Raw genomic sequence first — 24,673 nt, 5'->3', positions numbered from 1 at the left:
AAGGTTTGTGGTTAGTGCTAACCCGAGGGAACCACAGTTTTGCTAACTATAGAGCCTGAAGTATCATCTGAACAGGCCCACAGTGATTTTTTGAGGATTTCGATCAAATTGATAGTAATTCAACTTGAAAATATTACATATTGACCGTGTTCAGACAACATGCTAAACCATGATGGTTAAGCATTTTGAACTAAGTATTATGGCTTAGCATGTCATGTATCCATGACTTAGCGTATCATTTGAACCATTCCTAACCATGTTGGCTACATAACCACGGTTTAAACATGCTCACTAACCATTTGCTGCCAAAAGATTAGCAGCCTAACCATAGCTTAGTGTGTTGTCTGAACAGGCAACACACTAATTTGCCTGCTAACTGTAATTTTGAATTCCTTTTTTAGAGATACCTACATGACTAGCTTATTGGAGACTTTTACGAAACTAGTAAAAACCTTCTTGTTTAGATGAAGGCTTTTCTGTTGGCTGATGCTGTTTTGGGATCATTTCCAAGCATCCCTGCTATTTTTATTAGTAAGATTGTTTCTTATATTTATATCCCCATGTGTCATAGATTATTTGGTTATTTAAGCTGCCATGAGACCCCTTGGGCAGGCTAGGAGGGGGTAGAAATTTTTAAAATGAAGGCTACAAGATTGGATGCAGACAAAGTTGCCCTTGCATCCCTTTGAAATGAATTGAGCAAGTTATTTAAATGCTATTGATTTCAGTGGGAACTAAGTTCAATCCTAACTCCTCTGTGTTGATGGCTGGAGAGGGTTAGGATGGCTTGAAGGCCCCTTTCCGTTGACAAGTGGAAGTGGCATCTAATAGTAGCAGGCAGAAAGCCCCTGAATTGGGGCCTTCCATGGATGGAGAGGAGCTGGTTTTGGCTCCAGAGCTGCTCCATTCCCCTAGATGGACCTGATCCAGGTTTGTAAGCTACCCCAGCCCTGCACCTGGAGTAGCTAACCCCCCTTCTCCTCTGTTGCTGACAATGGGAAGGGGATTGTAAGTATTGGATTAGCCAGGCTGAACAAATTGGCAAAACTGCCAGCTCACCTTCTGCAAGTCGGCTGGGCTGGGGATAGGGTGGTAGTTCCCACTCACACTGCCCTTATACAAATCTGTTGTGTCACAGTGTTTTGAGCGCTGTGTAGAGTTCTGTTCACCACACCTAAAAAGGGATATTGTAGAATTGGAAAAAGGACAACTAAAATATTAAGGGGCTGGAGTAACTGCCGAGGAGGAAAGTGACAACATTTGGGGTTGTTTAGCTTAGAAAAAAGGCAAATAGGAGACATGACAGAGGTGTACAACATTATGCACGGTGTGGAGAATGTGGATAGGGAGACATTTTTCTCCCTCTCTCAAAATTGGTGGGAGATTCAGGTCAGATAAAAGGAAGAACTTCTCCACACAGTGCATAATTAAACTATGGGATTCCCTACCACAAGGTGTAGTGATGGCCAACAAGTTAGAAGGTTTTAAAAGGGAGTTAGAAAAATTCCTAGAGGAGAAGGCTATCAGTGGCTACTAGTCCTGATGGCTCTATGCTACCTCCAGTATCAGAGGCAGCACAGCTATGTACACCAGTTGCTGGAGAATATGGGTGGGCAGGTGCTGGCACACTCATGTCCTACTCGTGGGTTTCCCATGGGCAGCTGATTGGCCACTGTGTGAGCAGAAAGCTGGACTAGATGGACCCTTGGTCTGATCCACCATGGCTCTTCTTATGTTTTTACTTTCTGTAAGTGCATCTATCATATAGTGCTCAGAAGTAAGTCCCACTGTGTTCAATGGCTTACTCCCATGTCAGTGTACATAGCATTGCAGTGCAGATCCAGAACTAACGTGTAACATTTGACATTGGTTAAGGTCATAGAATGTCCGGCAAATATCACTTACCTCAGCTAAGAGATTATTTATTTCAAATAATGTGTTTTTTTTACCATTGAACAAGCTCTCTTACCTCCTCTTGCATTGTAACAGAACTTACAGTGGTTTGGGTCCAGGTTATCTGAAAGACCGTATTCTCCCTTATGAGCCTGTGCTTTGAGATCTTCTGGAGAAGCCCTTCTTTCAGTCCCACCATCTTCACAGGCGCGCTTGGTGGGAACATGGGAGAGGGCCTTCTTGGTGGCTGCTCCAGTGCTTTGGAACTCGCTTCCCAGGGAAGCTCCCTCCTTGATGTGCTTTTGGAAGCAGGCAAAAACTTGTTTGTTCCGACAGGCCTTTGGAAAATAATCTGGTCCTCCATCTATGTTAAGGTCTTGTAAAAAATAATAATATATATTTTTAAAAAAATTTGTACATTTCTTTTCCTAGGTTTAAAATGTATATGTTTTAAATTTTGTAAGGCCGCCTTGAGGCCCAGTATTGGGCAAAAGGTTGGATACAAATATAATAATAATAATGAAAAAATACAGTACAAAGCTAGTGTTTCTTTCTCTAATGAGCTTGTATTAACAACAAAAATAGAAACCAGAGCACACGGGATTGGCAAAATCTTCAGGTGAAAAATGGGAGCATTTCCCCCCCCCAATCCCCCCCTGATCAGTAGAGAATCATCTAAGCGACTTGTTTCTTAGACGACTAACTTTTGCACTCAGTGTTAGAACTTCCTTGTTCAAGGGAATGTTTCTCATCTGATGGCTACGGTTTTGTGTTTATATTTGTGGCTTGCTGTATATGGGAACATGACACTGTGTGTGACTTCTCTCTGTTCCATCTCACTGTGTCTTCCAGATGACTATGGGAATCTACTTGTTGCAGAGGCGCTGCTGGAGCTATGCTTAAAAGAGAACTTTGCCAAAATCAAGGACGCCATCCCATTAATGGAAAAAAACGAGCCCAGAATGAGCAACGCCAAAAAGCATTTGACAGGCATTCTAAACCGAGGGAAGTTGCCGGTAAGCATCCTCAGCAGACATAAAACATGAACGTCTAAGATGTTGCTAATGACGCCCAATTACAAGGCTCAGATAACCCTTCAACGCCATCTATCTCTTCTGCACTGTCCTGCGTTTCTTAATGACTCCAGTAAATGTGTCATTTGCCTTCTCTTTGTGGCATTTTTCATTCAGGATATATATATATGTGTGTGTGTGTGTGTGTGTGTGTATGTATATTCTTTTATTAGGATTTAATACATTAAACTTGCAGCTGGTCCTTAGGTAGTTAAAGCAGTATCATCATCCACACACAAAAAAGAAGTAACAGCAGGCTTTGGGGAAACCCCAAGATTTTTGAAGTGCAAAAAAGAAAAAAAGAAAAAGAAATGTAAATGGGGATTTATTTATTAATTATTTATTATTACTTTTTTATACTGCCCACCAGCTGAAGGTCTCTGGGCAGTGCACAAACAAAAAACATAAACTAAAACAAGTACAGATTTAAAACATTAACATGTTAAAAAGGCAATATAAAACCAGCTACATTAAAAATCAGGGAAAGCCTGTGTAAAAAGGTATGTCTTCAGGAGGAGTTTAGAAGGTATTATGTTTCCTGCCTTCCGAACTGTACGAGGGAGGATGCTCCAGAGGGTCATCACAGAGAAGGCCCGCCGCCAATGTTCTTCATGGCGGCATTCCGTTTGTCTCGGAATGGCCAGTAGGGCGTCCTCGGAGGATTGTAGTTGTCGTCTGGATGTATATAAGGGAAGGTGGTCTGCTAGGTATCCTGATCCCAAGTTGTTTAGGGCTTTGTAGGATAACAACATAACTTTGGGTGAACATGGGAAGCTGCCTTATACTGAGACACACGCTTGGTCCATCTAGCCCAGTATTGTCAACACTGACTGGCAGCGGGTCTCAGGGTTTCAGGCAGGAGCCCTATCTGAAGATGCCAAACCGTCTGCATGCAAAGCAAATGCTCTACCACTGAGCTACCGCCCCCAAACTGCCCAGTGTGGACTGAGCATTCTGAAAGGTGGGAGGGCTGGTTGACTGCTGTGGGTGGGTGGGCAGAAAACCAATGGGGAGGTGAATGTAATGTAACACCCTAGAAAAGGGCATGGCTGGCTGAAACTCTGAACGGTAGTGCTTCACACTGCAACATTTTATTGCAGGCCCCACTTACAATTCTACAGATCTACTTTAGAGGCAGTAAAGGATACAGGGTTAAACCCATTCCTTTTTTTAAAAAACAGAATGCTGTGTTGTGGCCAGCAGTTTGGCTTTGGACTTATTGTTATGCAAATGCTAGGGAATTTCCACATGGATCATTTTGCTTAGGCTCATAGCTATTGATTCAGCGTAGCTGAATTTTGCAATCCTGTCTTGTTTTCCATTCTCAGAATTGCAGTCCTGTGGCAGACTGGGTAAATTACCTGGCTGTGTAGGTGGCACAAAGAGCTACCTCTACCATGAGGCAGAGTGGAGCAGCTGCCTCAGGCAGCTGAGGCTTAGGGGATGGAACCAGTGGCAAGGGCTGGGCTCAGACAACATGAAAAGCAACTGTTGCTTAATTAGGCTACCGTCGGTTGTGTTGTTTATTGTGTCATCTGGTGGGGGGCACACAACTCACGGTTGTGTATTTTAACAAAATAAGCAACGGAGAAAAACAACGGGCTGCTCCGTTGCTTCCCATGTTGTCTGGCGGGCTCCGTTGCTTAAGTTCACGCGTCAAGTGTGCTATTTCGGCTGCCCATAGAGTCCTCTGGGAAGAGTGGCTGAAAGCACCCTGGCCGCTCCTCTCCAGCTGGCAGAACTTGCAATGGCTGCTGGGATAGCACTGGGAGGAGGGAGGGTGGAGCAGCAGCCGGCCAGAACATCACTTAACTGCCACGTTGACTATGAACTTACTCGACAGGGCTTTCGGCCGCTTGACAGGGGCGGGGCAACATGTTTTCTGGGGAGTACCAACAAATGCCAGGGCTTTTGGTGCAGACATGATATAGCACGATTCCTGGGCATTCTGATATATCTATATCTATATCTATATATCTGTTGCCCACACTGATCAGTAACAACTTAAATATGTGGGAACTGTTAGACAAAGTGGTTGGATAAAGCAGACTAAATCCAGAAAGTGAAGGTTGTGGCAAAATTTACTGGGCTATAAGCAGCCAGAAGTATAAAACAACAGAGTAAGACGCACCAGGCTTCTAACAGAACGAAACCACAACTACTACAGAACAGAATGAACATGCTAGTTCTTTTATACACAAGACGCCCAGTTGTAAACTGCCCAGAGAGCTTCAGCTATGGAGCGGTATAGAAATGAAATAAATAATAATAAGTAATGATAAAAATAAAAGGGAAATTTAGTTGGCTCCATCTGGCTGTTAGGCAACATTGACCCCTTACCCATGGTGATCCCTGTTATACCCAAGTATCTCTGACACATCCAGAATGCTTAATTAGCATTGCACCTTGAGTCACCCTTGTTATTGTGCCTACTAACAGCTTTAAAACTCTTAAGGACAAATTGACCCTTAGCTTGCAACCTTTTTATGTGCGTGATCTCCTGTCATTGCTATTCCAACAGGAATTCCATTATATACATAGAACTCTCCTGTTTTTAATAGCTGCCTCATTAATTTCAGGGGAGGAAGGAGAGCCAAGTGTGTATTTCTTTTAATGAATGGGAAGGTCTAAGCCTATCACAGCTCAGTGTACACATCAGAGCTCAGAAAGGATGTGTATTGAGGTGCCTGATTCTAGCTGGGCTCGAAGACGGATAATTTTGAAGCAAGGTTACCTTACTCCAGCTGTGTCTTAGCTTATTATTATTGATAGAAATCTTTTTTCCCTCCAGCCGAAAGATATGACGGAAGCAATGCTGATCCTAGCGAAGCTGCACTATGTTGAGGGCTCCTACAGGGATGCTGTCAGCATGTACACAAGGGCTGGCCTTGATGACATCATCGTAGAAAAGAAGCCTCTGTATATGCTGCGTCTGCTAACAGAAGCTTTCGTTATCAAAGGTAATGTCTTTTTGGGGATTATTTCTACAATTGGCTGGAATTTCTATATTCAGCGATGGTGATTTGCAAAAATCAACTTGCATAAATGTAAGCATGGTCCTCTCTGAAGTTGAAAGGCGTTTTCAAATGTATTTTAGAGGGAGCTGTACTGGGTATTCATTGCTTCTGAAAAATTGGCCAATAATTGCACATTAATAGGGTGACCATATGAGAAAGAGGACAGGGCTGCTGTATCTTGTATTGAAAAGCTGCAGGTGCCCTGCCCTCTTTTAAATCTGGTCACTCTAGTATAGCTTCTGCACTTTAACTGTTGTGATGAAGAGGGAATTTCACCAGGTGCTGCATGCATGCAGATGACACCTGCTGAAATTCCCTTTTCTATACAACTGTTAAAGATACAGGAGCCCTGTCCTCCTTTTCATATGATCACCCTAACATTAAGTATGCCAAATTTTAATCCATATATTGTTCACATGACTGGCTAAAAGATAGTTTGAAAATGTTGCAATAGAAGCTGCACTTACATCGCCTCTTTGGCCTTCCCTCTTAAGATCTGAAGTATAGATACTTGATCAACCTTGATTGTGGAACAATCAAGCAGTACGCAACATAGTACTTTAGATTAGTGCTCTTCAGCTGGTGATTAGGACTGACAAATAGATCATGGCTCCACCTCCAGTTGGGTCATGCCAATGGCTCTGTGACAATTTGCTTTAAAAAACAGAATAGAAAGATGTGAAGGGGAATGAGAGCAAGAGCGATACCCATACTACAAATTTGTATTTGATCTATACTAATTTAAGTGTCATGGATTCCCTAGCATGAATCCTAGGAATTGTATTTTTGTGCAGATATTTATTTATTTGTGATATTTCGATACCGCTTAATATAATAAAATCTCTTAAGATGTTCACATATAAATATTTAAATCACATTTAAAATACAATATTAAAACAATCCTAATTACAATAGTAGTATAGAGCGATGCAACGAGCAGTAAGATGGAGCAGCATGATTAATTTAATTACAAGCTAGGGAAAGCCTGGGTGAACAAGTGTGTTGTCAAGAGGTGTATGAAACATGCCATATTTTCTGCCTCTCAGATTGCATGGGGGAGGATTTTCCAAACAGTGGCCATTGCTACCGAGAAGGCCAGCTGTTGAGGCATTACGTAGCGACATTCTGTTCGTTTCGGAATGACCAGCAAAGCCATATTAAGACTTAGAGCAGGCTTGGGGAGCCTATGGGTCTCCAGATGTTGCTAGACTACCCATCATCCCTAATCATTGCCCATGCTGGCTGGGGCTGGTGGTCCTCCGACTTAGAACTCTACTCCCGCTACTGTACACACTCAGAACGACCATTCCCAAGAAAGAAGAAATGACTATTACATCTACAATGCAGAGATGACCCAAGACAGATGGATAAAGAGGAGGAGAAAGAGGGACAATGTTAAAATAATGACAACTCGGTCCCGTGTTGCAGGTTGCTGTTAAAAGGGTGAAGACTACTGCTTTTAATGATGACTTCCTGGTATGGTGTAGGAGCGGCACTGTTATTTGACTCATGATGCTTTTTTCCGTGCAGCCTAAATGGCATTGGCTTTTGGTGCTGTAGCATCCCATTGCTGGCTCTCTGCTATAGCCTCTAATCTTTCTCAGTAGTGCCTAGCCAGTTATCTGTTCTCCTTTCCTCTATATAACACCTTACAGTTGTCCTCTATTTTAGGCATCATGGTGAAAATCTATCTCTCCGGTGCACCTGATTCTATTTTATTTTGCGGGAAGGTGGGCGGGGGCTAGTGACAGCCGTGCTGGCGCAATTGTCCACGTATTTTTCTGGGTTTTAAAAATCCCTCCTGCGATCTTCACCTTCTGTTTGCTTTCAATGCTTCTTATAAATGTTGCTGAAATAGTTGCCATCTATCTCTCTACCTTCTTCTACTCCTTTTCAGCATGCCTACCGGCTTGTTAGGTGAATGGGAGCTCTGGGATGATCAGATACCTTCAACTGGTATGTAAAGATCAAAACTAAAACTCCACATATACTGTTGGAATTTAGTGCACAGCCTTGCGCATTTGATGCGTCCAGTTGGTCTGGTTCTCTGTTGGCTTTGGGGGGCGGGGTGTCTCTTCTGTGCATATCTGGTGAATGGCTGCGGTTGCTGCTGTCGAAGAGTTTAACTTTCTGTCCAGTTGCACCTTTGTGTGTTGAGTTCATTGTAATAAAGCACAGGGAAGTTTCCATTTCTCAAACATGTTATTGTAGTAGTAATAATAATAATAATAGCATTTCTATACTGCCCAATAGCTGAACCTCTTTGGGCGGTTTACAACAATTCATTAAGTGGTAAAATACAATATAAAAATACAGCATAAAACACAGTATAATAATTTATATTTGTAAAATTTAAAAGCATTTAGATAGCCAAACACAGTTTCAATAAAATACTAGACCTGTTTAGATGACTGGCACAAATGCCCCATCATATACCACTAAATGTCATTAAATACCTGGAAGTAGAGGGCAGTCAGTCAAATTTATTGCTTTTGTCCAATGCCCTTTGCATAAAACAAACAACAACAATACAATCACCAACAAAAAAGAAAAACAAAAGAAATTACAGAAGTTAATCATAATGCATGTAAACATATTGCATGTAACACATGATATACAAAATTTAAAAGTTATATGGTCAAATGCAATCATCTCCTTTACAGTTGATAGCTATCTCTGCTATGTGTTTACTTCTGATCTTTTTGGCAGCTGTGGCAAACAGAGCTACACGCCAAGTCACATATTTATCCATGTCCACTAGGAGGTTAAAAATCACTTCCAGTTGGCTCTGGTAAGAACAGTTTTCAATTAAGGGTGCCACAAATTGTTCCCTTGGGTCATTGTATAGGGGACAATGCAAAATATAATGGACCAGGTGGTCTGGCTCAGGACAACCACAAATACAAGTATGCTTGTCGTTAAGGGCAGTCTTAAACTGGCACTGAAAAGAAAACACAGTGCTGGCGCTTGGCGGGCCTGAGTGGGGAGCTCTTTCCATAGTCATATGTATGTGTCATTTGCAGTAGCTCTGACTACTAAAAGTGAGCTTTTATTTTAATATATATATATGTGTGTGTCCGTGTGTGTGTGTGTATATCTATATATATTATAGATATATGAGATTTATATACTGCCCTTCAGCCATCCTTCCAGGGCAGTTTACGTAAGGATAAAACAGACAACAAATACAAAATAAAATAAAGCAAAGTAAAAAAAATAAAGCAGAGTAAAAATCCAGAATTATTATTTTTTTAAAAAGTACCCTGCTTTTCTAATAAGAACTGAAAAGCAACTTACAACAAAAGTCACAAATACAAGTAATGAAATTGCAATGTAAAACACAACTGGGACAACATCAAAAGCTGCCTTATACTATGTCAGACCATCCAACGTACACAGGGGTGCAGAACCTCAGGCCCCGGGAGCCAAATCTTGCCCTCCTGGGGTTCCAGTCTGGCCCTCTGGGGTTCCCTAAAAGGCCCAACCCCCTTTCCCCTGGCCACCGAGATTCAACAACGCTGATCTAACCTGATCCCGGCTACTCTGTCTGGGAGTGGCTCTCCAGGATCTCAAACAGACAGTCCTTCGCATCACCTACCAACTGATCCCTTTTTAACTGGAGAGGGTAGGGATTGAAGAGGTTGATCATCCCTAAAGACCGATGTTTTGACCCAGTGGCAAAATGAGCATTAAAACTGATTAGGCCGGCTTCCCTGAGATGGGATTCCATAATGTTGGTGTCACAACTGGAAACGGGTAAATGCCCTTAAATTAACTCTGTGCAGTAGCATTCTTTTTGTTTAAGTAAGAAGGGGTCAGTTATGTGCATTTGGGTTGATCTTCACTCCCCTCACTATTTTCCCCCTTCTTTGGGTAAGCATGCCCAAGTACAAAATATGTGCATGCAGGCTTATAAAATGGAACTCATGAAAAGGTTCATGTCAAAAAAGCAGTATCTCTTGTGCCTACTTTTGCTGTACATCTAATGGCAGTAGGTCTCAGAAAAAGATCTCAGAGAATTATAGTGCTCAGGCAAGTTCATGGGGGTGCAAGGGCATGCGAGTCTTGAGACGCTAGACTTGAGTAGCTTGCAATCCTAAGCACACTTACTTAGGGTTCCAGGGTGGTGTCTGTGTTAATCTGTTGCATTTTAAGGACTAATATGTTTATTACAGCATAAGCTTCTATGAACTAGAGTACACCAGGGGGTAAGTCCCTAAAACCTCATTTGCTCTTCCTTCCAAGTAGATGTGCTTAGGTTTGCACTGTCGGTCATTGATCTAATGTCCGTCTTAAGACCAGATCAACCAGTGCTGGGAGTGACAGTTGTTGACCACAGTAGCAGCATCTGTACAGACGCTGAAGTTCTTGGACCGGTTATGGTTGGCTGCCCTGATTAGACCTTGTAACATCCTCTGGGGAGCTGCTCCATCCTGACCAGAGCAACAAACAAGTAGTGGGGAAAAATAACTAGTCTCGAGGGAGGGACACAGGTGTCAGATGTTGTTGCAGAAAGCTTAGTTCCTTAAACTAGCTTAGTTTACTAAAGTGGCTCAAGCTGCAATGCCGGGGTGGGCAACCTGCAGCCCCTGTCTTAATTTCACACAGCCTTTGGAAGTACTCAGTTCACAATTTGTCCTTCCTCTGGCAGTCTACTGGACAGGGAGGGAGAGAGAGAGAGACTGGGGGAGAAAAGGGGGTGCTTGAAAGAGGGAGAGAGAGGGGGAGAAAGGGGGTGTCTTAAAGATGGAGAAAGGGAGAAAAGGGGAGTCTGAAAAAGACAGAGGGGAAAAGGGGTGTCAGAAATGTGGGAGAGAGGGGGAGAAAGGGGGTGTCAGAAAGAGAGAGTATGGGGTTGGCTTCAAACCTGCACACCCCTGGCATGTGACTCCCTGGTAGATTACATCCATGGGAATGCAGCTCTTGACAGGAAAAAAATGTAATGTCACCAAGTCCCTAAAGATGTGGAGGAACCATTTCCTATTGCATAAAGAGAGGGAGCATAAGGCCTGGGAACTATACCAAACCCTCTCTTCATTTCCTTCTCATGCCTTGCCACTACCTTGCAGCTCCACCTTCTCCTAGGTCTAGACCCACTCCCATGGGGCTCTGTCAGTCAGAAGCAAAGTACCGTTTCTAAGGGCTAAATAGCACCTGCCGTGTGGGGAGGGGTGTGTCTGTTGGGAGATCACATCATGATGGAGGTGGTGTAAGGAGGCTGGATAGGCCCTGGAGTTGCTGGGCTCTAGGCCTATTCCTGGACACAAGCCCATAGAGACACGTTCAACTAGTGGGTGCTTTCCAAAGCAACTTAACCCCAGTTAGAAACCTCAAGTACTTAAAGCCGGCCCTACCATTAGGTAGAGTGAGGCAGCCGCCTCAGGCAGCAGATTTTTGGTGTTATGAAAAGGCAACAAATTATTTTGTTATTGTTCCATTTTTACAGTCAGGGAGGGAGGGGGAGAGCAGTTTCTGAGATTTTCTGCCTCTGTTGTAAAAATAACTTGGTTTTGCTTGGGTGTTCTGCACATTGATGTGGGGGATAGAGAGAGGAGGGACCATTTGCTGCTCTGCCTCCGGCAGCAAAGTGTTTTGGGCTGGCCCTGCAGGTACTTGAGAGTGGGAAGGGTACGGAGCTGCTCCTGGTTTCCTTTACTGCTTTGTCCTGTCTAGTGGCAGAATAGGTTTGCTTTTGGTGCATTGTAATGGTGCCTGTTGAAGGCAGAAATGTGTCAAGAGACAAAGAACCGGCATCAAAGAGTAGGCATGGTTGGGCTTATGCCAGGGGCCCACTAACAGCTTCCTGGGATTGATCCTCCTCTTCACCACCACTGCAACCTCCTTGTTCACCTGCCTCTCACTCTGGCCCGGAGAACAGTGGTGGTGAGGAGCAGCAGGAGATGCCAGGGCCTACCTGTCCACTGACTCTCTGCCTGTCAAGCAAGCAAGTGGTGAACACGATGGAAAAAGGAGCAGCAACAGCAGCAAGTGACAATACGGGTGAGAAGGTAGATTCACCGAGGAAGGAGCCCATTGTGGGTGTGTTCCCTCAAAGGGGGTTGGATAAATTCCTGGAGGAGAAGGCTTTTAATGGCTTCTAGCCCTGATGGTTGTGTGCTATCTCCAGTATTCGAGGCAGTAAGCCTATGAGCACCAGCTGCTGGGGAACACAGGTGGGAGGGTGCTGTTGCACCATGTCCTGCTTGTTCATCCCTGGCCGATGGGCTGGTTGGCCACTGTGTGAACAGAGTGCTGGACTAGATGGACCCTTGGTCTGATCCAGCATGGCACTTCTTAGGTTCTTAACCTGGAGCCAGCACTGAGGGAGGTCATTGTTGCTCAGCCAACGTCTCTGTCTGAACAGGAAGGCTTTTATAGCCCTTCCCGTACAGGAGGGCCCAATAGCCAGCCTGGGTGGGCAGAGCCAATCCTGAGCCTGAGAATGCTTCACTTCCAGGAAGTTGTTGTAAGCTGCAGTTCTGATAGCTCACCACATGGGGCAGCTGTCTAGAGAACTGAAGCGACCTTCCCACTTCTAGCCTGACACAACATGTTTCTTTGTGGCTGTGTGCAATTGGGCAGCTGTAAATGCTTCTGTAGGTGCATGCATGTTTGCACCTGGATGGGGGAGAGCGAGAGAATGCATAAGGATCTGTATGCAGAAGAGCGTCAGTGTGGATTTTTTTAGTGCAGGGATGGGCAGAAAGTAGATCAGAATGCGTTAGTAGATCTTTGGGTGATCTGCAGTAGATCAGCAGGAGTTTCTGACTCAGTAATTTAACAATAGCAACAACTAAAACGCTTCCCTCCTCTTGCCCCCACAAATTAGATTGGTGAAAAAGAGTACTTGTGGGGGAAACAGGAGTCGTTTTTTTTGTGTTTGTGAAAAAACATAATTCAGATACTCATCACAGATACCTGGGCTGAGCATATATTCAGCAAGGAACCCTTTTCGTTCATTCTTACCATAGCTCTGTCTACCTGAGCCACTGTTTTGCACCTGGTTCAGGTTGGTGGACCTCAGGAATATATTAAAACGAAGTAGATCCAGCAAGACTGAATTCTGCCCACCCCTGTTTTAGGGCAGCATAGTGGCCCATTTAATTCACAGTGTGGAATGTGGACCCAAAAACAACTGTTCAGGGGCGGAGCTCTTTTTAGCCCAATATGATGCTGAAAGCTCTTATCCTGAAGCTACAGGAAAGTAAGGTATTGGAACATCTCTCCAGGTCTTCTGTTTTATATGCAGCATTCCATGGATTGTATGCGCTGAGGCGTGCAAGCCTGTGACATGTGCATTTCTGTGTGTGAAATTCAGAGATTAATTACCCGTGGGATGCTTTGCCCTCTGCACCGAGGTGCCTTCATTTTGCAGGAAACAGTGACAGCAGGTGCTTTGCCACTTAGCTATTCCCCTTCCTCTTAAAGAGAAGGTGTGAGAATTACTTCGCTATTAAGAAACAGAAGATTCTAACTGGAGCAGCAGAAAAGGATGAGGTGTGAGTGACCTTATTTGTCGAACTATGTCTATTCTGTGCTTAAAGAAATAAAATTAAATCAAAATTATGTGTTGAAGGTAACCCACATTCCACATGCGCACAGACAAAAAGGCTGAATTATGTGTTCAAAATAAATTATTTACATTTGCCTTTTATTTATCTATTGACACTATTTGCATTTACATTTGATTTACATTTTCATTTACAAATTGGTTTGATTTACGTTTGCATTTGCAAATGATATTCATTTGCATTTTATTTATCTATTGGCACCAGTATATACATAATTTTATAGAGCAGCATGCTCTGTTATGCAAAAAACAACAACACCCACACAAGTACTTGTCCCATGAGAGCACTTGTGAAGGACCGGAAAAAAACATTATGAAAATTATGGGCCCATTTGTGCACTTTTGAAGGACTTGGGGCGGGATGGTTGCCAATGCAACCCTTGCTCAGAAAAGGTGTGCCACAAAGGCCCCTTGGAGCGGACATGAGAACTAAGGGGAAACAAACCATGGCCAGCTGCAGAGCGCCTGATCCTCTGTCGGGAGTAACGTGTGTCAGCGAGCAAACAACCCACCCACCATGGCTTGCTCTCATGGCTTGATTTACCATGATGTGAGAACTGGGCCACTGTAGCTATAATTTCAGGAATGGGGAAGGTTGTGCAAATCCAGCTCAAACCATGCGCAAGGCAAGAATAGACTGCCCGGGAAATTGCAGAGTGTGCATGTGTGCGACAATCGGTGGCGCATGGTGGGAAGGTGCCGCAGTGTGCAATGCCATTACATCATAGTTAATTGCTCCGTGGTGGCTTCTCAGCCTGGTTTTAAGAGGGTGCCGTCGCTGTCTTTGCAGGCCTGGCACTGGAACGCTCACCCAACTCCATCGCTTCCCGGACCCGGCTGTCGGAAAGGGAGGAGGAAGTCATGGTTTGCTTTGAAAGGGCATGTGTGATCGCTCAGGTGTTCCTGCAAGAACTTGAGAAGGTAAATGCAAGTCTCCATGAAATGCCCTGAGGCACATCTAGAGGGTTGAGAGACACAGGCACCTGCAACTGCTGATGGCCCTACTGGTTCTTTGGCTGCTGCTGCTGATAATAATAATAATAATAAATTTATTTTTGCTTACATAAAAACAACAAACTTATTATGGCATAAGCATTCATGATCTAGTTTCTCCTTCCCCTATCTGGCTTCCTTCAGAGGTATTGGACTACAACCCCCATCATCTCAGCCAGCATGCTGGTTGGGGATGAGGGGATTTGTAGTCCAATACCTCTGGAGAGTTGGACTATAGAGTTTTGTTAGGGTTGGTTCCATATTTAGTCATACTTAGAGTAGACTATTGAAATCAATGGGACTCATTGGCACCTACATTATATGCTTTTAGACGCCAGGTGAAGACCTTTTTATTCTCCCAACATTTTAACAATCTATAAATACATTTTAACATGGTGTTTTAAATTTGTAATTTTGCATTGCTGCTGTTTTTATCTGGTTGAGCTTTTATATTGTATTTTATATTATGGTTTTATACTGTTGTTTAATTTTTGTGAACCGCCCAGAGAGCTCCAGCTATTGGGCGGTATAGAAATGTAATAAATAAAATAAAAATAAATAAAATCAAGTTAGTCATGATGATCAATTCAACCCATATTAATTTCAGTTCGTCTGCTCTAGGTATGACTAAATCTGGATCCAGATGTTAAGGTGCAGTCCTATGCATGTTTAGGCAGCAAAAACATCCTATAATACCTTGTATTCCCCAGCCAGCATTGCTGGCTGGTGGAATGCTGGGAATTGTAGGACTTTTTGCTGTCTAAACATGCATAGGATTGCTCCCTTAGTCTTTAAGGTGTCACTAAGATAACCTGCTTAGCTTCAGCAAGGTTACTGAATCATGGCCCTCCAGACCATGACCTGAGTCCATTTTTTTTATCCCATTCTTTCTTCAAGGTGCTTAAGTTGCCCCCTCCTCTCTAGCCATCCAACAACACTGTGAGTTTCGCTGAGTGTGAGTGAGTGGCCCACGGATACCCAGTTGAGTTTCATGAACATGGCTGAGTTGAAATTTGAATCTAGGTCCTCCCAGCTTTGGGACCCATGCTGTAAGCCCTCCATGAGACTTGCTCGCTCAACAAGCTGAATTTTAGAAGCCGATTTTGAAAGCATTTAAAATTTCAGAAGTAAAACTGTGTTTGTTCACACTGCACATAATTGAACTACGGAATCCATAACCACAAGATGTACTGATGGCCAATAACCTGCATGGCTTTAAAAGAGAGACAAATTCATGGTGGGTAGGGTTAGAAATGGCTACCAGTGCTCATGGCCATATGCCACCTTCAGGTCCAGACGCGGTGTATATTTATTTAGTTATTTGTTTTGTTTACAATATATACCGCTCCAAATCAAAAAGGTTTCGGAGCAGTGAACAACAGATAAAATTAAAGAATAAAAACGCCATATTAAAAATGACTATTTTAAAAAGAACAGAGTTCTCTTAAAATCCGAGTTCTGGTAAATCGCGGCTGGTCACTCAAGGAAAGCTTCCTGAAAGAATAACGTTTTCAGGAGGCGCCGGAACCATCGCAACATTGGCCCGTGCCTGATCTCCAAAGGCAGGGAATTCTATAGGAAGGGGCCACCACACTGAAGGCTCTTCTCCTGGTGAACTCCAATCGGACCATAGGGCTAGTAGCCATTGATAGCCTTTGCCTCCAGGAATTTAGCCAATTCCCTTTTAAAGCCATCCAGATTCTCCTCTCTCATCTCACACTATTGCCCCGCTCGTGCTCTTCGCTCCTCTGATGCCATGTTTCTCGCCTGCCCAAGGGCCTCTACTTCCCTTGCTCGGCTCCGTCCATTTTCTTCTGCTGCCCCTTACGCCTGGAACGCTCTTCCAGAACATTTGAGAACTACAAGTTCAATCGCAGCTTTTAAAGCTCAACTAAAAACTTTTCTTTTTCCTAAAGCTTTTAAAACTTGATGTTGTGCAGACTTTATACTGTTAGTTTTACCCTACCCTGTGCCTGCTTACCCTACCCTGTGCCTGTTTGCATTCTCTTCCCCTCCTTATTGTTTTACTATGATTTTATTAGATTGTAAGCCTATGCGGCAGAGTCTTGCTATTTACTGTTTTACTCTGTACAGCACCATGTACATTGATGGTGCTATATAAATAAATAATAATAATAATAATAATCACCACATCCTGTGGTAGTGAGTTCCATAATTTAACTATGCGATGTGTGAAGAAGTCCTTCCTTTTATTTGTCCTGGATCTCCCACCAATCAGTTTCATGGGTTTGACCCCGGGTTCCAGTATTTTGAGAGAGGGAGAAAAATGTCTCCCTATCCACATTCTCCACACCATGCATAATTTTGTACACCTCTATCACGTCTCCCCTGGCAGCCCTTGCGAGATCACGATAGACATCGCCAAAGACTATCGGTTAGGAACTAACAATGCAGTTTTCATTTTATCTTTGCCTTGTCCCATTTCCCAACTGTTGGCCGTTTTCTCTATCCTTTGGGGAGTAGAGACACTGTTAATCCAATTGCTGTTACTGTTCATCTGTAACGATGTTGCCTCATTTTTCTCTCTCCCCCCCCCCCCCGCCAACTGCCAGAGTTTCTGCCACACGCATACAAGAGGCATAAAAGGTGGCCATGCGTTTCCTTCGGACTTTGAACTTCCTTACTTCCTGGAAGCGGCCGTGCAGAGCGCCTACGTGGCTCACTTAAAAAGGGGGTAGGTGGATACAACTTACCTGCATTTCCAGATGGTTCATGTTGAATGGGGTTTTCATGTAATAGGCCTATGATGCAGCCCTGTGTGTGAACCACACGATAGGCACAGAGCAAGGTGCGAGGGTTACACATGTGTGCAAAACAAAGGGGGTGTTCAACCCACCCCCCCATAACATCTTTGGTGTTACTGAGAAAGAGGCTTGTGCACATATAGTCCTGTGTCCATAGGGTTCCTCCAGCTGATTGGGAACCCTGATTGATGGGATCATTTGAATACCCCTGAGATCTATGTCAACCTTGTGTTCATTGCTGCTCCCATGCCTGCCTGAGATTTGACATCTGTTGGAGGAGCCCTCCTTCGCGTCTCACCAACGCGAGACATACATTATGGTGGGACGTGGGACAGGGCTTTCTCTGTTGTGGCACCCTGGTTGTGGAATGCCCTCCTCTTGGAGGCCCGACCGGCACCAACGCTGGCTTCATTTTGGCGCCAAGTTGAAACATGGCGTTTTATCAAGGCCTTTGAGGACTAAAGTTGCACATAGCTTTAATTGTTTTTACTGCTTTCAAATTTTCTACTCTTTTTAGCTTGTTAATGGTTGAATACGTTTTTAGCTGTGAACATTATTTATTGTTTTACACTGTTTGATTTTATCTATACGCCGCCCTGAGATCCAAATGATATAGGGCGTGATACAAATGTTTAAATAAATGAAGCAGTTCCAGCCCAACTATTAGGCAGGGAGAAGCAATTGCCTTAGGCTGCAGATATTGGGCCATTCCTCCTAAACTCCCTAGATGTGCCCCTCTGTTGGAGGAGAAGGCTCCATACGCCACACACAAGCTATCCTGAGGCCCTCTAAACTAGCCTGCTGCTCTGGTAACCTCCTGTTTGGATTACTGCAACACGTACGTGAAAATGATCTTGATACTTCAATAAATCCAAAATTAGTCTGCTAACAGGGATGGGCCAATGGAATCATATTATGCCAGTACTTTGCTATCTGCACTGGCTGCCAGTTAACTTGAGGGCCCAATTCAAAGTGTTATAAAGCCCTAAATAGCTTGGGACCTTGTTACCTGAAGCTCTCATATCTACCTATCTGTATCAACTATAATGTACAAGTTAGAGTGGATTTTGTCTGCAAAGTGCTGGGCAAATTGGTCACAGTGGGCTGTTGAAAGATCTAAATACTCCTCTTGTGGGCCAGTGTGTAAAAGGTTCCTGACTACCTGAAACAGATCTGCTGGGCAGCTCTTTACACATGCAATAGTGGCAGGAAAAAAAATAGTTTTTTTGCTGGCCGTATTGCTACGGAGTAGGCCTTCACATAGGCTCTAGCCCATGTTCGAGCGGAATCACTCCGAGTTTTCAGCCAAAGTCAATTCACTTGTTTCATCGCTGCCAGCTCCCTAGAAAACCAGGGGGCTGGTGTGGCTCTACTTCGTGAAAGAGGACATTCAGGAGCGATTGTGTCCACCGCCCTGGTCATTTCTCCATTCTAGAGATTGACCAGAGCTTCGAAAGAATCGCTTCGAAAAACCCCAAGGGCCATCAGGAAACCATTCGGATCCATCAGCCTCCTGGGGCGGACCATCTTAATCAGCCCTCCACCCCTGCAGAGGTTCCAAGTGCCAGCAAGTCTAAACCCCACCAGGTAGTGATCTGTCCTTGAAAACGGATCTACTGAAAGTTCCTCCACTCTCAAATCAATATCACCCCATCCAGCACAGAAAACGAGGTCCAAAGTGTGCCCAGTAGCATGGGTGGGGCCAGATACCATTTGGTACAGACCCATGGTTGTCCTGGCAGACATGAAGTCCTGAGCCACTCCCGACAGGGCAGCCTTAGCGTGGATGTTGAAATCGCCCAGCACAACAAGCCGGCGGGGACTCCAACCCCAACCCTGAGATTACCCTGGCTAGCTCAGGCGGGGAGACTGTTGAGCAGCTGGGTGGACGGTACACCAATGGAATCCCTATTCTGTCTGGGCACCCACTCTCAGGTACACACACTCAAACCCCGCAGACTGGACAGGGCCCCTGGTCAGGGGGACGGAATCCCGATCGACCACTGCTACTCCACCTTCTCACCCCCCCAGGCCTTGCCTGCTGCTGGACAGAGAACCGTGGTGGACAAAGCTGAGAGAGATTAGCGTGCGCACACTCACACGGCCCCAGCTTCTTCCAACCAGGTCTCTGTGGTACAGGTCAGGTCAGCATGCTCATCCAGGATCAAGTCTGCCACAAGGGGGTGCAAGCAGATCTCTGAACAAGTCGTGTATATCACTAACGTTTTGAAAGTGGGGAAGGACACTTGATCAGGCTTGTTATTATATGAGTGGTTTCCAGAAGTTGCAGGGTTTATTGAAATGCTCTTGTTTTGTGTGTGAAGGGTGGAGGGATCTAGAATTCTTCCAAGTGAGCGGAACTGCTAATGTAGAACATTAGGGGGGTATGGCTCAGTGGTAGAGAACGTGGTTTACATGCAGAAGATCCTAGGTTTAATCCCCGGCATATCCAGGTATGAGATCTGCTGCCAGTCAGTGTCGACAATACTGGGCTAGGTGGACCAGTGATCTGACCCTGCAGTGTGAACAACGTTCTTCTATCTTATCCATTCCTTTGTATGTAGGTGCTTCAGATATATCAGTCTGCTACACCCGACCTACACATTCCATGATGTAAAATAAAATGTTAAGCGGCCTTCAGATTTGGGAAGGAGGGACTTCAGAGGATTATTATAGAGCTGAAAGGGACGTTGGAGGCCATCTAATCCATCCTCCTGCCCAACTGCAGGCTCTGCAATACAGGGTGCAGTTGCACCATCCCTGTCAGATGGCTGCCTGCCTCTGCTTTAAATACCTCCAGTGAAGGAGAGCCAAGCTGGTCACCACTGAACGCCACTGAACAGCTCTTACCAGAAGTTTTTTCCTTGTGTTTAGCTGAAATCTGTCCATTAGTCTGTACAGGGCTAATGCTTTCACTCTGTGAACAGGATTGGCCTGCAGAGGACCCTTAACTCAAGGAGAAACAACTCAAAAGTGTTGCACAATCTATGAGGTTGTTATCATTATATTTAGATCCTACGTTCCTCCAAGGAGCTTAAAGTGGGACACATGGTTCCCTCCCCTCCAGTTTTTATCCCCCACAACAGCCCTGCAAGGTAAATCAGGCTGAAAGGTAGTGTTTGTCCCAAGATCTCCCAGTGAGCTTCAAAGCTGAGTGCAGATTTGAACCTGGGTCTCTCCAGTCCTAAGTTCAGCTGTCTTAACCAAGACTTCTCCAACCTGTGCCCTCTAGATATATTGGACTGCAACTTCCATCATTCCCAGCTAGCTGGTTTGGAATGATGGGAGTTGCAGTCCAACATATCCAGAGGGCACCAGGTTGGGGAAGGCTGTTGTGGTCACTACAACACACGGGCTCTTTGTGCCAAGCATAAAGAAGAGAAGATGCAGTTATTTGATGAAGCTTTAAAATGTGATCCATAAAAAGCTTCCATATGTCCTCTGTACTCATCAGATATCTTCTCATAGGCCACCATCTGGAGATAAGAGAAGCTATCCTTTGAAGGTCTCATTGGTTTGCTTTATTACCATTAGCCCAACCTGAGCATGTCTTTTTTTTAAAAAATGTCAGAGATGTTCTATCTTTTCTCCCCCCGCCCCTCTTCATCGTGTTACTTCGTGATCAAACCAGTCTTGCTTTACATATCTTGGTTTTTCCTTCCTCTTAGCAACGTCGTTAAAGGCATAAGAAACCTCCGAGAATTTTTACGGACCATGGAAACGAAGGCGACACTGAGCTTCAGAATGGTAAGTCCAATTCATCGGAAGATGTAGTTGCCTTTCTTTTGGTAGATGCAAAGGTGGGAAGAAAAGAATTAGGGATTCTGAAGCATCTATTTCTCTTCCTTTTTTATACCTTTGACATGGAGTTTGAGTATGGCCTTGCAATTCTGAAATTACTAATTGGCTAACAAGGTCAAATCAAATGGAGTTTAATTCAGATAAATACTTCTAACAGCATTAAGATTTAGAAACTCTTCTGTATATCTGGTCCCGTCCCCCTCGCCCCCCTTGAGAGGAATTGCAAGATCTGGGGAAGTCATTATGTTCTTTCTAACTGGCACCTTTCAGCCTAATGTAAATTTGTGGTAACAGATGTATAGAAACCGGGAAAATGGAAAAAGAGGAGGGGTTCAATCACCGTATTTCAAGGGTGACCCATGGATCCATTTTGGATCAGAGCAAACCCTCCTCCGGTGTCTGATCTGATCAGAAATAGATTCCTTATGGCTGTGGAGCTTTGTGGAAGCCTTCCTTGCTTCCCCTCTTTTCCTTAAGTTTATCAAGGATAATGCCGTCCACATGGTGTGTAGAATCTTGGATGCTGCTGTGTGCATGTGCTCCAGGGTCCAGAGATGCTGGGTACCAAGGGTATTACATTTCCCATGGTTTCTAGTGTCCTGAAATGCTATCATGCTTGCTTACAGCACCATTCAGCTGCACTAAGGACTACATGTTTCATAATTCCCAGCATGTCTAGATGCTGATGTGCATGCTTGCAGCAGCATTTAAAATCTGAATCTAGCATTCCTCCCCCCACCCCACCCCCGTCTCCCACAACACTTTATGAAAGGGGCAGGATGGGCTCTCTGTGGGTACAGGTGACAGAGAAGCTGCTTGTTCTGCAGGTGGAAACTTCCTCATCCTATTTAAGACTAGTAATAGTTTTATTGTTTTAAAATAACAAAAAGGAGCTTAAAAGAGGTGAACATCCACATTTGCCGCATAGTACTAAGAAGCTGATTTCCCAAGCTTAGGGCCCACCAACAAAAAGGCTCTTTCAGCACAGTCTAAGAGTTGCTAGGACCACCAAACATTTGTCATTACCAGATCTGAATTAGTTGGAAGGTAAATATGGAAGAAGGCACCGGCTGCATTCAGATGTCATAATAAACTCCAGGTTTGCACACCACCCCTTCCCTTCTTCTCCTCTTGAGAAAGAGTTCAGAAACATTTGAGTCTGATGATGATGATGATGATGATGATGATGATGATGATGATGATGATTTTCAGCTTTTGTCTCAACCTGAAAAACTGTGGTTTATCTTAACTATAGTTTGCTTGGAACAAACCAACTTCAAACCATGGAATCTGAAACTGACTTGTTTCAATAAACATAGTTAAGATTAACCACAGTTTAGGGTTCTGATGTAACGCTAAACTGCAATTAATCTAAAATGGAAGCAAAAAATTCTGGTCTTCCTGGAGGATGAGAAAATAATGGGGTGTGGGGAGGGGCATGTATGCCAGAGGTTATCATGGCTTCCAAACACAACCACTGCAGTAAACTATTGATGATTTCATTGTTTCCAAAGTTTGAGGATGCCTTGAATGGCGAAGCCCTGGATTTTAATCTTGTATTGCAGAAACTTTTAATAATGCTTATAAAAAGCAATGACGAAAAAACTTTGGGGCTAGTAAGATTAACATTTTGTGAACCGCCCAGGGAGCTTCGGCTATTGGGCGGTATAAAAATGCAATAAATAAATAAATATGACAAGGCATGTAATATAATTACTTTGGAACACTTAATGACAATGTGTTAGTGCATTTTATTCGTGGCCTTAAAATGTATTCCAAGCAGAATGATGCCCCTTTCTTTGTTTTGCCAAGGGCTGTTAAAATGTAAATCAAAGACTAGGGGCTTTTCAGATTTGTCTGATTTTATCAAAATCAGTGAAACAAAAGTGAAATTAATTGATGTTGCTTGCGAACTGTGCAATAAAGAGAACATACACGCTCACATACACCCAAAGGAAGTAGAGCTTTTCATCAGGGAGCTTTATTTAAAATCAAAATGTGTAGTCCTCACTGACCAGCAGAGATCATTATGTTGACATTTAGCGGAGCCACTATGATTAATATTTATTATTTATTCCTCTACTGTAGGTATTCTCATGTGAACTTTTCCAAATCAAGGACAATCAAAACTAGTTTCTCATCCTTTGGGAGAGTCAAAGACAAAGGAAAGAGAAATAATTCACAGTGCAATCCTGAGTATGATTACTAGGGAGTAAGCCATGGTGGGCTTACTTTGGAGCAATCCTGCTTATTTAGGGTGCTATCCTATGTTTAGACAGAAAAAAACCCTACAACTTCCAGCATTCCCCAGGCAGCAGGGGGATTTGAACCTAGATGTGGGGTGTTGAACCTAGTTCGGAACCCCACACTGATTGCACTTATCAGTGGCTCTAAGGATAAAATCCAATATGTCCTATTTAGAGTAGACCCATCATAATGAATGGGACTTAAGTTAGTCATGATTAACTAAAGTCTCATTCATTACAATGGATCTACTCTAAGTAAGACTTAGGTTGGATATTACTCTAAAAGTGCAATCCTAGGAATGTGTACTTTGAAGTAAGACCCAGTGAATTCAATGGGGCTTACTCTCAGGTAAGTGGGTATACGATTGCTGCTGAACTCACTTTAAGAATGGGCACGGGCCAACCAAGGAGGAACTTTAAGAATGGGCAGAGGCCAACCACATGGCGGGTGACTATTTTATGCTTTCTGAGCTGTGGTGATGGGACTAAGGGTAGGTTAAACCCCCTGAAAAGAGTCTGTGAGTGTGTGTGTCCTTTTTTAACCCACTGTGAAGACCCAGCACTGTCAAACTGGGTAATTACAACTAAGGTGGAAGACACTGATGGCCTGATCAAGTGGCCTGAAGTTTGTACATCAATTCCCCTGTCATTCATCCCAGTATCATATCGGAGTCACCAGGAGCACGGAACTGAGCTGTTCAGTCTTGATCTCCTGGCCTAGTTGACTTCCTGAGTGATGATTGCTGATTGCAGGAAGGGTAAGGAGGATGTCCTGGCTTTCCGCACCTCCTTTGGAAGGCGGAACTACATCCCCATCTGCTGTGTGGTGGTAAAAATGACCTACATCACCCTTCCCCAAGCTGGTGTATTTTTTCAGGGTTTTCATCCTGTAAAGCTGGCTATACATCTATTTATATATATTACAAATCTTCTGCCCAATTAATCAGAGGCACCCTTTCAGTCTGTTAAAAGTCTTGTAAATCAATTAATCTAAGTGATTAAAGGGCACAATCCTATGCACGTTTGGACAGAAAACAGGTCTACAACTCCCATTATTATTATTTATTTATTTATATAGCGCCATCAATGTACATGGTGCTGTACATAGCAAAAGAATAAAACAGCAACACCCTGCCAAATAGGCTTACATTCTAATAAGATCACAATAAACAATAAGAGAGGTAAGAGAATGCACCAGATAGTATCATACTGTTCGCAGTATCGCACCTATATTTTTTGCTGTCTTAAGAAATATCTTTGTAAGCCACCTTGGGAGCCTTTTTGACTAAAGAGCAGGATAAATATGCTATATAAT

At 43.8% G+C, this 24,673-nt stretch overlaps 2 protein-coding genes across 2 annotated transcripts in view; both read left to right on the top strand.

Annotated features, from left to right (window-relative positions):
- TTC7A (tetratricopeptide repeat domain 7A) overlaps positions 1–24,673 on the top strand; it is a 210,114-nt gene that overhangs the window by 6,199 nt on the left and 179,242 nt on the right. Inside the window, exons 2-6 of the mRNA XM_063123964.1 lie at positions 2,746–2,909; positions 5,758–5,926; positions 14,344–14,474; positions 17,120–17,241; positions 20,980–21,058. Coding sequence (XP_062980034.1) covers positions 2,746–2,909; positions 5,758–5,926; positions 14,344–14,474; positions 17,120–17,241; positions 20,980–21,058 — 665 coding nt within the window. The remainder of the gene's footprint in view (positions 1–2,745; positions 2,910–5,757; positions 5,927–14,343; positions 14,475–17,119; positions 17,242–20,979; positions 21,059–24,673) is intronic.
- SOCS5 (suppressor of cytokine signaling 5) overlaps positions 1–24,673 on the top strand; it is a 243,245-nt gene that overhangs the window by 125,189 nt on the left and 93,383 nt on the right. The gene's annotated exons all lie outside the window — the stretch shown is intronic.

Source organism: Elgaria multicarinata, chromosome 4, assembly GCF_023053635.1.
Source record: "Elgaria multicarinata webbii isolate HBS135686 ecotype San Diego chromosome 4, rElgMul1.1.pri, whole genome shotgun sequence".
NCBI lineage: Eukaryota > Metazoa > Chordata > Lepidosauria > Squamata > Anguidae > Elgaria > Elgaria multicarinata.
This window is presented reverse-complemented; position numbering and strand designations above follow the sequence as displayed.